The sequence below is a fragment of the Giraffa tippelskirchi genome, chromosome 7 (assembly GCF_054371585.1).
Source record: "Giraffa tippelskirchi isolate mGirTip1 chromosome 7, T2T-mGirTip1v1.2.pri, whole genome shotgun sequence".
Classification (NCBI taxonomy): Eukaryota; Metazoa; Chordata; class Mammalia; order Artiodactyla; family Giraffidae; genus Giraffa; species Giraffa tippelskirchi.
Window position 1 is genome coordinate 132,268,909 of NC_137281.1, and position 13,113 is coordinate 132,282,021.

The following is a 13,113-nucleotide window of genomic DNA, read 5'->3' on the forward strand; positions in this document are numbered from 1 at the left end:
GAAAGTAATAGTTCTTATATTGGGAAAGGAAATTCTAATTTAAATTTCTTTTCATAAAACTCCCAACTCCTCTAGGGAGAGACTTAATGTAGTCTGCCTTTATTTGGAGGTTCCCCCTTCCCCAAGGTTGTTAAAAGGATAAATATGTGCATCTTTATTTGGTATTAAAGAACCACAAGAAGAAATGTATTTAGTCTTTAATTTGGGAGGTTTGGGTGACTAAGCTTAGGAACAAGAAATGATGTTCATAAAAGTCTTGATCCTGGATTGCGGATTCCAAGTGATTGCTTGAGAGCCTAAACAAATTCAGCTGTGCCACAGGAGATTAAACGTACTTGGCTGGATTTGTGCTCAATTTTCCAGGATATGGGTCTCACAGAGCCATGAAGAAATTCATTGGCTATTTCCACACACAGCCTCTTCCCCTGCCATCCTCTGGTGACAGCTGTCAGGGCACATCTCTAGCAAGAGAACAGCTTTAGCAGAAATAACTCAAGTATACAAAAGAAGACTTTACTGATTTTTATTTCAGTTGCTATTAATGATGCTGATATATGTTTGCTTTGAGCTTTACCCTCCTAAGTGTGAAGTCAAATTTAGGTTTTAGTTAACATTTAGTTACTTAATGCTTGTACTGTTAACATGAAAAAATTAAGTAAAGTCACCCCTTGATGATGTGTGGTCCTGAAAGAAAGGGAGAGACTGTACCATTGAGACATATGAATAAGAGTTAAATGTTTTCTTCAATATCCCAGTCTGTTTCCCAACCACGCATTTTATTAGAATAGGTAACAGGTAAAAACATTGAGACTGGACAAGCACATGTTAAAACTAGGAAGAAGGCAAGGGACCTGTGGTTCTGTGGGTGGAGGCACCTGGGCCTTAAGCCTTGGGATACTTTTAGTACCAGGCTTCCCTGGTGGCTCAGTGGTAAAGAATTCACCTGCCAATGCAGAAGATGCGGGTTCAATACCTGGGTCAGGAAGATCCCCTGGAGGAGGAAATGGCAACTCATTCCAGTATTCTTGCCTGGAGAATTCCGTGGACACAGGAGCCTGGCGGGCTACAGTCCATAGGGTTGCAAAGAGTTGGACACCACTTAGTGACTCAACAACAACAACTTTTAGTACACGTAGGTGACTATGAGGTAAAAGGAATGAAAATAACTTTTTAACAAGTCTGTGAATCTTACTAGCATTCATGACTTTGTGATATCAACCGAGATCTGCTTCCTAGCGCCTTCCTCTTTGAAGTGAGGTCTACAGACTGCAGCATCAGCTCCGTCAGGAGCTCAGCATCTTTGGCTTCACCTCAGATATGCCAAATCAGGACCTGCATTTGAACAAGCTTCCCCGGGAAATTTGTATCCTTGTTAAAGTTTGAAAAGTACTGCTCTAGTCCTGAGTAGGAAGAGAACACACACACACACACACACACACACACACACACACACACACACACACACACACACACACACACACACACACACACACACACACACACACTATACCCTGATTTCCAAATGATGTTGAATCATTTCTAAAACTTAAGCATTTACTCTGAAGGAATTGTCTATCTTTGTGTCAGATTGAATTTAATCATTCTTCTTAAAAACAATTTGATGTAACAGAAAGTGTAAAAGATTACACTTTTTGGCTGAAGAATGAGAGAAATAGCATGGGAAGATTGCTGCCTACCTCTGTTTGATAGTGTGATAATATTATTTCATTGTCAGAAAGTTATCTTTAACTACAAGTCTAATCTTTCTATCAAGTATAAATAGTAATATCTTCATTGGAGTGTAGTTATAGAATAGTTAGTTATATAAGTGTTTGGAAAACTTAATCTCTACCAGATTTCTCAACATTTTCTTAAAACTTTATTTAAATTCAAAAGAACTAACTTGTAGTAGAATGAATTTGTGGAATTCTTGGTGCTTTTGCTCTACATGCTGGCTTATAGTAAATCTTAGTCATAGTCTCATTTGATTGTTTGTATTAAATGTGATAGTAGCATGTAATCTGTGGGCTTGTTTTGCTTGTGCCATAATTAAAACATATAATTTAAAGAAGTTGCTTTATAATTTTCTTTGCATAGAGAAAATCTCTGCTGGCTTTAGAGAAGGAAGAGGAAGAAGAGAGAAGTAAAACTATAGAGAGTTTGAAGACAGCACTAAGGACAAAACCAATGAGGTAATGTTTTACTAGGCAGCATGTACGACTTGTCTCTTTTCTTCTTCTTCTTTTCTACTTTCTCCCTCTTTTCTTTTTTCCCTTCCTTTTTCTTAATTTTTCTGCAATAGCCAAACTTTTGGGGTAACCTTAAAATAAAAACATGTAATTAAACCATGGATGAAATACCTTACACCATTGAACATTCACTAAATTATTTTTCTTCAATTAAAAAAGATGTAGACAGGCATGAAGATGGCTAAAGGTAAAAATGGCAGACTAACAAGTGTTGGTACAGATGTGGAGAAATTGTAACCTTCATTCACTGATGGTGGGAATATAAAATGGTGCAACCACTTTAGAAAACAGCTAGACGGTTCCTCAGAATATTAAACATTGTGTTGCCATATGAACCAACAGTGTTGCTCCTTCTTGATATATAGCCAAGGGAAGTAAAAACATGTCCCCTAAAACCTTATATGTGAATTTCAGCATTATGTATAATAGCCAGAAATGGAAGCTATCCAAATTCTATCAACTGATGAATTCATAAGTAAAATATGATATACCTATATAATGGAATACTTTTCAACCATAAAAAACTAGTGGAGTATTGATACATGCTACAACATGGATAGGCCTTGAAAATACTTACGCAAAGTGAAAGAAGCCACACAAAGGACCACATATTGTATGAGTCCATTTATATGAAATATCCCAAAAAGGCCAATCCATAGAGACAAGAAGAAAAGTGGTTGCCTGGGGTTAGGAAGAGAGGGAAATGTTCTTCTAGGGTTGATTAGGAAGGAGTAATGGTTTTCTCGGGGTAATTAAAATGTTCCAAAATCAGATAGTGATCATGGTTGTACAACCCTGTGAATATATTAAAAATCACTGAATTATAATTTTGAAAGTATGGATTTTATGGCATGCGAGTTATTGCTCAGTAAAACTGTTATGAAAGATGGATTATCATCTATTGTATGCCTCCCACACCTTTATTAATGCCTCTAAAGTTTGGTAGGATATGGGGGTGCTTACAGGTGCATTTCATTAGAACAAGTGCTATGAATGAAGCTTGGCTAGATCTTGGTCACATGGTTGGATGAAATGACTGTAAAATAAAGGTTTCCTATATTTGACTGTAAAATGATAGGAAAAATCTGCTGATTTCTCAAAAATTATATACCCTTGAATGATAGAAGTTTTCTAGCCTATCCTAACTGTGTTTCCCTCTGTATATGTGTTCCAAATTCTCAGACGTTAGTGGATGCCCAAGGTTTAATAAGTTTGGAAATTTCTGGAGTAATCTAGGTCTTGTTACTTCGAACTTTTCAAAAGGCTTAACCTGCAGATGTACATTGTGAATTATTCTCAATGATTGACTTTAAAGTAAATAAGTGCTATAAATATAAAAACATTAATATATAGTATCAAGTATTGCTTTTATTTGTTTTATATGTTGAGATTCCATATAGCATGTCATACAAAAGGAGGGCTTTGCTATGAAACCTTAAGAAAATAGATTATCATTTGGCAAGTAAATATCCTGGAGTTGAAGGATGCTTTTTGACTTTCATTGGTGTGGGGGATGCTTGAGTCAGTGGTCAACACTTAAATGTGCTTGGAGACTGGATGCTATCCTAACACAGGATCAGCAGATGACTTTAACCTAAGGCAGATATCTGAGTGTCTTCTTGTTCCTGATTTCCTATGGTTATAAGGTCTGTTAATTGGTTGTTGGTATCAACTAAGATCTTTTCTAACTCAAATGGAGATTTTTTTCCCACTTCTGGTTAGACCTGTGCCAAGGAAGAGGCCTCCAATTAAGAAGACTTCATCAATGTGAGCCTTCTGTTACTTTAGGAACTACATCTTCTTACTTTTTCCTGACTACCACCCCCCTAAACTTTTCTCTTAAGGGCTATTAAAGAATTCCAAAGAGACTTAAGTCTGATGCACTTTAACCTTCTTCTCATGACAGGTTTGTAACCAGATTCATTGACTTGGATGGCCTGTCATGTATTCTCAACTTTCTAAAGACCATGGACTACGAGACCTCGGAGTCTCGAATACATACCTCTCTCATTGGATGTATAAAGGCGCTAATGAACAACTCTCAAGGTCGGGCTCATGTCCTGGCTCATTCTGAGAGTATTAATGTTATTGCTCAGAGTCTGAGCACAGAGAACATTAAGACGAAGGTGGCCGTGCTGGAAATCTTGGGCGCTGTGTGTCTGGTTCCCGGGGGCCACAAGAAGGTTCTGCAGGCCATGCTGCACTACCAGAAGTATGCCAGCGAGAGAACCCGCTTTCAGGTGGGTGCTTCCACGCCACATCTTCATTCCTGCCTCATGACAGGTGCCTTTCCTGGCCCGTGGGTGGTGGTGGTGGGGAGGGTGCCTAACTTGAAATTTCCCCCTGTGGTGAGCATTCATATGTGGCTTCAAATAATTCCTTCCTCTTGGGTAAACAGTAGAATATTCTTTCTGTAGTTGGTCATATGGGGTTGTGGATTTCCAGTAGTCCTCCCCTCTTACCTGCAGTTTTGCTTTCCACAGTGCTAATGACCCGTGATCAACTGCTGTTTGAAAGTATTAAATGGAAACTTCTAGAAAGAAACAATTCATAAGTTTTAAATTGTGCAGCTGTTGTGAGTAATGTGATGAAATCTCATGCCATCCTGCTCCGTCCCTCCCAGGATGTGAATCATCCCTTTGTCTAGAATACCCACAATTTATACACCACCCAGCTGTTAATGGAGGAAAAACAAAGTCTATATAGGAGTATATATAGGGTTCAGTACTACCCACGGCTTCAGACATCCACTGGGGATGTTAGAACACATCCCTTGTGGAGAAGGGAAGACTGTTGCACTGAATTTAAAAATGTAGCCCTCCCTCCTTTCTAAACATTATGTAACACGCTTTTCAATCCACTAAATGAGTGTTCTCTGAAAATCTTACAGATTGCCAGTCTTGATTTAGGATCAATATAAACAGTGAGATTATGTCACCACATTTTTTTATACTCAGAAAAAGCAAGTAAAATTAATGAAGCATTATCTTTTGTGTTAATACTTTGTATACATGTATGTATAAACATATATGATGTAAGAATTTTGAAAGTAGAGTTTTGGGGACTAATCTTAAGGAAAAAAGGTAGCTTTCTATGGATCGATGTAATTTTGACTCAACACAAGGTTTTAAAAATTAACTTCTAAGTATTAAAAAATTAATAAAATGAGTGTAAGGTAGTAACTATTCAGTCCTTTGTTTTCACATTTGTATCCTTGGTAGACGTTAATTAATGACTTGGATAAGAGCACGGGGCGGTATCGAGATGAAGTGAGTCTTAAGACTGCCATCATGTCCTTCATCAATGCAGTGCTAAGCCAAGGCGCAGGAGTGGTAAGAGCCTTCTGTGTCACAATCTAAAACGTATTATTAAAGAACAATTAAAAAAAAAATACTAACAAGTATGTTCTCTAAAGAGCTTAAAAATGTATTCCATCACCCTTCTACTTTCAGGAAAGTTTGGACTTTAGACTTCATCTTCGCTATGAATTTCTGATGTTGGGAATTCAGCCTGTAATAGATAAATTAAGGGAACATGAAAATTCAACATTAGATAGGTAAGTCACACCGTTAACAACAGGAGATAGTTCGTGTGTTTTCCACGTGTGCAGTGCCGGTCTGAACTACTCGTGACCTAAGGAACTTGTACCCGAATGTTAGACCAGGTAATGATGTTTTTATTAGCAAGACTTTCTCAATGAAAGAAGCAGCAGATTGTGTAGAGAACTTAGTGTAGGTTTTGAGATTAAACGGGAATCCATATCCTAATGCTGCTGCCTACTTGCTATGTGTTCTGATCAAGTTACTCAATTTTTGTGACCCTTACTGTTTCTATACCCGAAGAAATAGTGATGATGATGCTGACACTATCTTTAAGGGCTCTTATGAGATGTTACTGTAAAACATGTGGAGTCACATGGCATCTCGGAGAGACATTCTGTGAATGTTAATGTCCACTTCCGTGTTCGTTTGCTTGTCTGCAAATTTTGCGATTTCTAACATACCCTACAAGTTTTCAGATCTTTGCTCTACCACTCTTCTCCCGCCCTCGTGCACTCCACCATGCTGCTTTTCTTGATAGTCTACGGTCATGTAGACTTGCCTCAGGGCATCTGCACCTGCTGTTTCCTCAGCATTAAAAGATCGTCCCACAGATGTCCAAACTGCTTGTTCCTGTGCAGGGAGGTCTTTCCCGGTCGCTGTGTTCACGTTCTTTACCTTACTGCACCCCCATCATTCTCTGCTCCCTTTACCTGCATGCATTTGTCTCCACAGAACTAATCATCCCCAGTATCAATAGTTAGGGGCTCAGTAAATATTTATGGGAATAAGTGAAAGGCACGACCATTGCTTTGTAGTCTTTAATTCAGTAGTCAAGCAAGTTACTTATATGGACTTATTTTTCCATGAAGAGATCTTGTGAATAGAATCTGGATTTGGTTGCTTTTGGATTGTAAACTTTTATGAATTGTCTTCTAAGTGCCAGGCCTCCTAGGCTTTTAGATTTGTCTTTTGCAATGATCTCATTTCAGACACATGATGTCTTTTTCCTTAGCACATAGTTAAGGGAAGGCATTTTAATTCTGTTGTGATACTTCTTTTAGAGATATCTCTGAAATTTTAGGAAAGGTCTTTGTATTTATGTCCTGATTCCTATGTGCCTGTTTATAGGATGTTCTGCTTTTAGTAAATTGTCTTTGTCTTTCAGGCATTTAGATTTTTTTGAAATGCTCCGAAATGAAGATGAGCTAGAATTTGCCAAAAGATTTGAACTGGTACGTATCCTTAATTATTCTGTTTTGACTCGGCAGCTCACAGATTTCCCTGTTGTAATGTGTGTCATAGAGTTGTGTAATGTAAGAGCAAAATCACAATTCTGTTTTGCTATCTAAGTGGCAGGATTAGGTTCTGTTTGCCTTGGATTTGCTTACCTTACCTTGCAGGAATTGAAGGACTTGAATGCTTGATTTAGATTTCCTTTTTATATGAAACAGGTTCATATAGACACAAAAAGTGCTACTCAGATGTTTGAGCTGACCAGGAAGAGGCTCACCCACAGTGAAGCTTACCCTCACTTCATGTCCATCTTACACCACTGCCTCCAAATGCCTTGTGAGTGTGTTTGTGATTTACATGTGTTTGTGAATGTTGGGACATCATTCAGAGGCCTCTGTCATCTGAACAGTGTGGCTTAGGTTGGGTGCACACCAGGGATTCCAAACCTTGGTTTTGTGACAGCCCGGTGTGTCTGCAGGTTTCCCTGGTGGCTTAGTGGTAAAGAACCGGCCTACCACTGCAGGAGACATGGGTTCGATCCCTGGATCGGAAGATCCCTGGAAAAGGAAATGGCAACCCATTCCAGTATTCTTGCCTGGGAAACCTTATGGACAGAAGAGCCTGGTGGGCTACAGTCCATGGGGTCTCAGCGTCGGACATGACTTAGTGACTAAACAACAACAAAGTCATTGCACAGCTTAAGGGGTATTGTAAAGCTCTCAGAATAAAATGAATTATACCTCACTTTGATTTTAAAAATAAATATATGCCCTACAACACATGTAGAAGGGGATAAAAAGTACCTCTCAATCATGTAAATGATCAATGATCATTGAGGGTCAGATTCCAGATATTTGGGAAGGGTAGTAAACATCTGTCTGGTTCTATGACTCTGGTGGGTGACCCCTGTTGAAAAATACTCATTAAAGTTTTGAAACCACTTGAAGTATTTCCACTGTTCTTTTCTTTTTTAGACAAGAGGAGTGGCAACACAGTTCAGTACTGGCTACTCCTAGATAGAATTATACAGCAAATAGTTATTCAGAATGACAAAGGTCAAGACCCTGACTCTACACCTTTGGAAAACTTTAATATCAAGAATGTCGTCCGGATGTAAGTTGCTTCTTATATTGCTGCCCTTGAGATAACAGCAACAATGTAAGACATTTGTTTTATCTTACTTCAAAGTAGCAGTTGGGAGAATTAAAGTGTTCTGGAGGTCAGATATGAGTTCCTATATGTATACATGTAATACATGTGTGTAACTTCTGGATTTAAAATGGGTCTCAAGCATGCTGAGGACTTGCTTTATGTTAAACAATTTTGTACCTAGAGAGCATGCATTTAGCAGTCTTTTGTGCTTTTTGTAATGAATGCTCCTTTAACTATTATACAGGTTGGTTAATGAAAATGAAGTTAAGCAGTGGAAAGAACAAGCAGAAAAAATGAGAAAAGGTAAATGATGAGGTCCTGACAAGAAAAGAGGTTGTGTTACTGGTTACTGGACAGCTCTCCTTAGTGAATATTTTAGAAATTTGCATTGATGCTTCTTACTGACATTGGTGCATAAACAGCCTTTTCACACCATCATGTCTTCAGGGCAGTCTGCCTAGTTTTTCTTGAATCAAACTGTCTTAGTTGTCATGTTGATTCCTCAATATTTTATCCTTTTATTATATTATAATCATCTGCATTTTTTTAAGCATGTGCTGTTCAGTATTCATTAATTCAGATTTTAACTATTGTTCATGCCAACCTTCCCCATAACTGCTCTTTAAAGCACACTGTATTTTAAGAAATATAATAAGGGACACCCAGGGATTACCCAGAATTTTAAAAGAAAAGTTCAGGCCACTTGGTTTCAGCAGTCCAATTCTCCATTTGATCTTAATTTGGCACCAGTTATAAAAAGAGAAATCGTGCAGAAAATCACTGACCATTGTAGACGTACATGTTATGAAATGTTAACAGGCCAGCTATTGATGAGTGTCTCAATATGTCTTTGATATCAACACTTAGCATCAAGTAACTTGGGGGTCATGCCCATCACCATGACAACCACTCACAGAATGGATGGAACTTTTCTCCTCCTTCAAAATTAGCAAGTTAAAGTTGGACCCTTTGAGAAAACAGTCATACTCCTGGCCACCACTCTTTCATTATGCTGGCACACTGACTTCCTTTTCCCTGTCCAAGTGATGCATTCACACCAGTGACATACAATATAGCACTTGCCCCAATATTCAGTGTGTTGAAAAGCTAGTCCACGAGATGCTGAAGCATTTCCTTTCCTCATATCACATTTTGTCCATTGAGCAGAAAAGCAGTCTCACCACTGGTACTGGAAAATAGAAATATAAAGTTCTATTATATTATGGATTCCTCATATGAATTCAGATTGGTCTTAAATAAGTGAGGTTGCACATACATTTTTATAAATTAATTCCAGAAACTGCTACAGAAAGAAGAGAGACACTAGTTTACCCTAACTTGTAGGGTAAAGAGAGAGTTACACCGGAGAAGATGGTCAATGAATGAGTGATATTTTGGGGATATACCCTGAAGCCTGGAGACTCGGGTGTGTGAGTTGAAGAGAGTACTTAGGACATAAGCTTGGGAGTCATTCATGTAGCAGGAATGTCCTGAATGGCTGCCAGGTCAGGTGCTATTCTGGGGTCTGGGTCTGAGTCTCAGTCTGCCCCGGACTGGTATGTGAGTAGGCTAAGTCCTTTACTCTTCCAGTCTGTCTCTACAAAGTCAAGCTTGAACCTAATTGGGTTGTTGTGAAGATTAAATGAAAAATACAAGGACTTTAGCATAGAGCCTGGCATTTATTACTTGCCTAATAAATGGTAGAGGGCTTCCCTGATGGCTCTGCAGTAAAGGATACACTTGCAATGCAGGAGACCATCTATAATGCAGGAGACGTGGGTTCGATCTCTGGATCAGGAAGATCCCCTGGACAAGGAAATGACAACTGACTCCAGTATTCTTACCTGGGAAATCCCATGGACAGAGGAGCCTGGCGGGCTACTGTCCATGGCATCTGAAGACTTGGACACGACTTAGCAATTAAACCACCACCAATAAATGGTAGAAAGTTTTGTATAGGATTTAGGCAGTTGAGGTGGTACTAGAGGAAATGGCCGAGGTCAGTCAGAGGAAAGTTCCTAAGCCCTGCCCCTGATCTATAGAATAGACTCCTGGAATGGGGTCTGGGGGTTCTGAAATGTTAAAGTCTCTCAAGTGGCCCTGAGGCTTGGTCAGATTTGTCAAAGGCTAATGACTGGTGATAGGAAGTCAGGTCTTAAACAGTTGCCAAAGAGGAATGAAATGGAGATAGAAGAAGGAAAGGGAAATGCAGTGGGGTAGTTTTTAGATGCTGCTGAAGAAGTCAGGGAAGCATCCGTAGAGTGGTAGACATAGGTTGACAGTTATCTTAACTCCAAGGCTGGTAAAATCCAAGTTTAGTGACTTGAACCCTTCTCTGCAAACTCTGACTTTGGAAGACTCAGAAGAGAGAAAGTAAGAGACAGAGAAAGCAAGCATTGAAATGTGTTATCAAATTCAAAAACAGAGCCCAACTCGGTATAGCTCTGTCCCAGTGGGTTCTATCTCTAGTGGGTTTATTCATATAAAAACACTAGGAATCGGGACCAAGTATTTGAAATAAAAATGTGCAGCCTAAACCTCATTAGTCTTCTTTTCTAAAGAGCATCACTCTTGTCAGTGCTAGAGTCAGCAGGTGTGTTGGCAGCATAAGCAAACATTATGCGAAATGGGGTGCATTGTTCCATAATAGTGGGATTGGAGGAGTCAGTGGAACCACAGCTAAGAGCTAAAATTTTTCTTCTCTTACGGTTCTCATGCTCAGCAGGTAATCCTGCCTCGAAGGTGTTTAAAGCTGAGATGATAAAATTTGCCCTCGAAAGTTTTAATAATTGTTATGCCAGAGCATACAGCACTTCAAGTCCAAGGGGCCCTCAAGGGGGGTGGGAGCAATGGCTCCACGTTGGGACAAACCCTGGGTCTGGCAGCCGCACTTCCTCCCAGAGCAGGATCCTCCCTTTCAGCCCCTCCACTAGTCGGACCTGAGCCAGCAAACCCAGCTAATGAACACTGGCCTTCTCTCGTTCCCATTTTTAAGTTATGAAAAGAAGTCCTGTTAATAGTCACTTTCCATAGTGTGACTAAAGGGCCATTTCTAGGACAGGATTCTGAATTAAATACCAAGCAGGCAAAGTTCACCTCCATATTTGCCCACGCTTGTGTCCCCTCTTTGGCACTGTGACTGGAGGGCCTCTTCCGCCTTTTACAGATGTAATTGATAAAGTTGTTCATCCAAAGCCCCCTCCAAGCACGAGCACCATTGAGCCCATGAGTTGCTCCCTTCGATGGAGAAGAGGAATGATATTTACCTAATAAAGAGCCTCCCAGTCAACCTCAATCAATTTTCTGTTTGGAGAAAAATGCTTCAGCTTTGAAGAGTACGCCATTTTCATGTCCAATTGTTTTCCTGTGTAGAGCACAATGAGTTACAACAGAAGTTGGAAAAGAAAGAGCGAGAATGTGATGCCAAGACCCAGGAGAAGGAAGAGATGATGCAGACCTTAAATAAAATGAAAGAGAAGCTGGAAAAAGAGACCACCGAGCACAAGCAAGTGAAGCAGCAGGTGGCGGACCTCACGGCCCAGCTGCACGAGCTCAGCAGGGTAAGGCCGCCGGCCCAGGGCCAGGTCTCCACGGCTCGGCAGCTGCTGATGCCTCACTCAGCCCGGAGCCCCATCCTTCAGCAGTCAGCTCTGTGGGCAGGAAGAGAGCCTGAACCCTCTCCTGACCCATCACAGTGGTTGTACAACCTACTGCCTCTGCTGACCCTGCCCGTTAGCAGAGATGGTTGGGGGTGTTTGTTCTGAGTGAGGAAATCACATGAGCTTCTTAACATGAAAACTTGTTATCATGAAAACCAAACTGGAGGATGGTACCAGTGGTGAGAGACGTAGAGCAGCATGTACAAGTCCATTGGACTCAACTGCCCCTTAAAGCCCACAATCTCGGATGTGTGAATTTCTCTGTAACGTACATGTTAGGCAGAGTTTCAGACTCTCAAAATCGTCCGGTGAATTTACTTCTCCCATTGATCTTGCCTTTTCCTATTTTTATTTTTCAGAGGGCTGTCTGTGCTTCACTCCCAGGTGTATCTTCACCTGGAGCCCCTGGGGGACCCTTTCCCTCCTCTATGCCAGGGTCTCTCCTCCCTCCCCCACCACCCCCACCTCTGCCAGGTGGACTGGTTCCTCCTCCGCCGCCTCCCCTCCCCCCAGGAGGCCCCCCTCCTCCCCCAGGGCCTCCTCCCTTGGGGGGAATCATGCCACCTCCTGGTGCCCCCCTGGGTCTGGCACTCAAGAAGAAGAACATTCCTCAGCCCACAAATGCCCTGAAATCCTTCAACTGGTCTAAGCTGCCTGAGGTAAGCCATTTGTTCACATTTGCCATCTCATGGACAGCATTAGCAGCCTACTGTGTTGTCCCTGACAAGGAGACAGCCTTGGCTCTCCAGTGGTTTCATTTTCTCACATAGACTTGGGGTTCTCACTAGCTCAGATATTTAAGTGATAAAGCTTCTGAAATAAATGACATGTTATTTAAAGCCAGCTCATTCTGAGCATCTGGTAAGCGAAAAATTTGAGAGAGCAGCACTTTTTTAAAAAATAACTGCATCTGTTCTTTTTGTGTCTAACTATAAACCCCAGCACTTATTAACTTGATGTTTGCAGAACAAACTGGAAGGAACAGTATGGACCGAAATTGATGATACAAAAGTCTTCAAAGTTCTAGATCTTGAAGACCTGGAAAGAACTTTCTCTGCTTATCAAAGACAACAGGTAAGAGCTTGTGCCCTCCAGATGCTAAAACAGTTAAGAAGTTCATGTTCTTGTGAGTGATCCCTGGGCCATCTGCCTTAACCATGCTGTTATGGGCATCTTAAGTCTAGGCTGTTTGATCTACCCTGAAATGTTCCCTCAAATAGCATAGCACTTGGGTCTGCATGTGTGACTAGGTGCCTGTGTGTGTGTGTGCACGCACAT

General features: G+C 40.6%; 2 protein-coding genes across 9 annotated transcripts in view; one reads left to right on the forward strand and one right to left on the reverse strand.

Moving 5' to 3' along the window:
• DAAM1 (dishevelled associated activator of morphogenesis 1) overlaps positions 1-13,113 on the forward strand; it is a 175,056-nt gene that overhangs the window by 125,550 nt on the left and 36,393 nt on the right. For all 5 annotated transcript variants that reach the window (XM_081509675.1, XM_081509674.1, XM_081509677.1 and 2 more), the window contains exons 5-15: positions 2,098-2,192; positions 4,156-4,489; positions 5,471-5,581; positions 5,702-5,805; positions 6,957-7,023; positions 7,243-7,360; positions 7,999-8,137; positions 8,421-8,479; positions 11,549-11,736; positions 12,195-12,494; positions 12,802-12,909. In XM_081509675.1, the coding sequence (XP_081365801.1) occupies positions 2,098-2,192; positions 4,156-4,489; positions 5,471-5,581; positions 5,702-5,805; positions 6,957-7,023; positions 7,243-7,360; positions 7,999-8,137; positions 8,421-8,479; positions 11,549-11,736; positions 12,195-12,494; positions 12,802-12,909 (1,623 nt within the window). The remainder of the gene's footprint in view (positions 1-2,097; positions 2,193-4,155; positions 4,490-5,470; positions 5,582-5,701; positions 5,806-6,956; positions 7,024-7,242; positions 7,361-7,998; positions 8,138-8,420; positions 8,480-11,548; positions 11,737-12,194; positions 12,495-12,801; positions 12,910-13,113) is intronic.
• The window catches only part of L3HYPDH (trans-L-3-hydroxyproline dehydratase), a 132,266-nt gene continuing 125,748 nt past the window's right edge, over positions 6,596-13,113 (reverse strand). For 2 of the 4 annotated variants that reach the window (XR_014059371.1, XM_081509680.1), the window contains 2 exons: positions 11,443-11,540; positions 6,596-9,365 (listed from right to left, as the gene is read on the reverse strand). Coding sequence is in view for 2 of the 4 variants with exons in the window: in XM_081509680.1 (XP_081365806.1) it covers positions 11,443-11,540 (98 nt within the window). In the remaining 2 variants the exon portion in view is untranslated. The remainder of the gene's footprint in view (positions 9,366-11,442; positions 11,541-13,113) is intronic. The other 2 variants (XM_081509682.1, XR_014059372.1) reach the window with 2 other exon arrangements.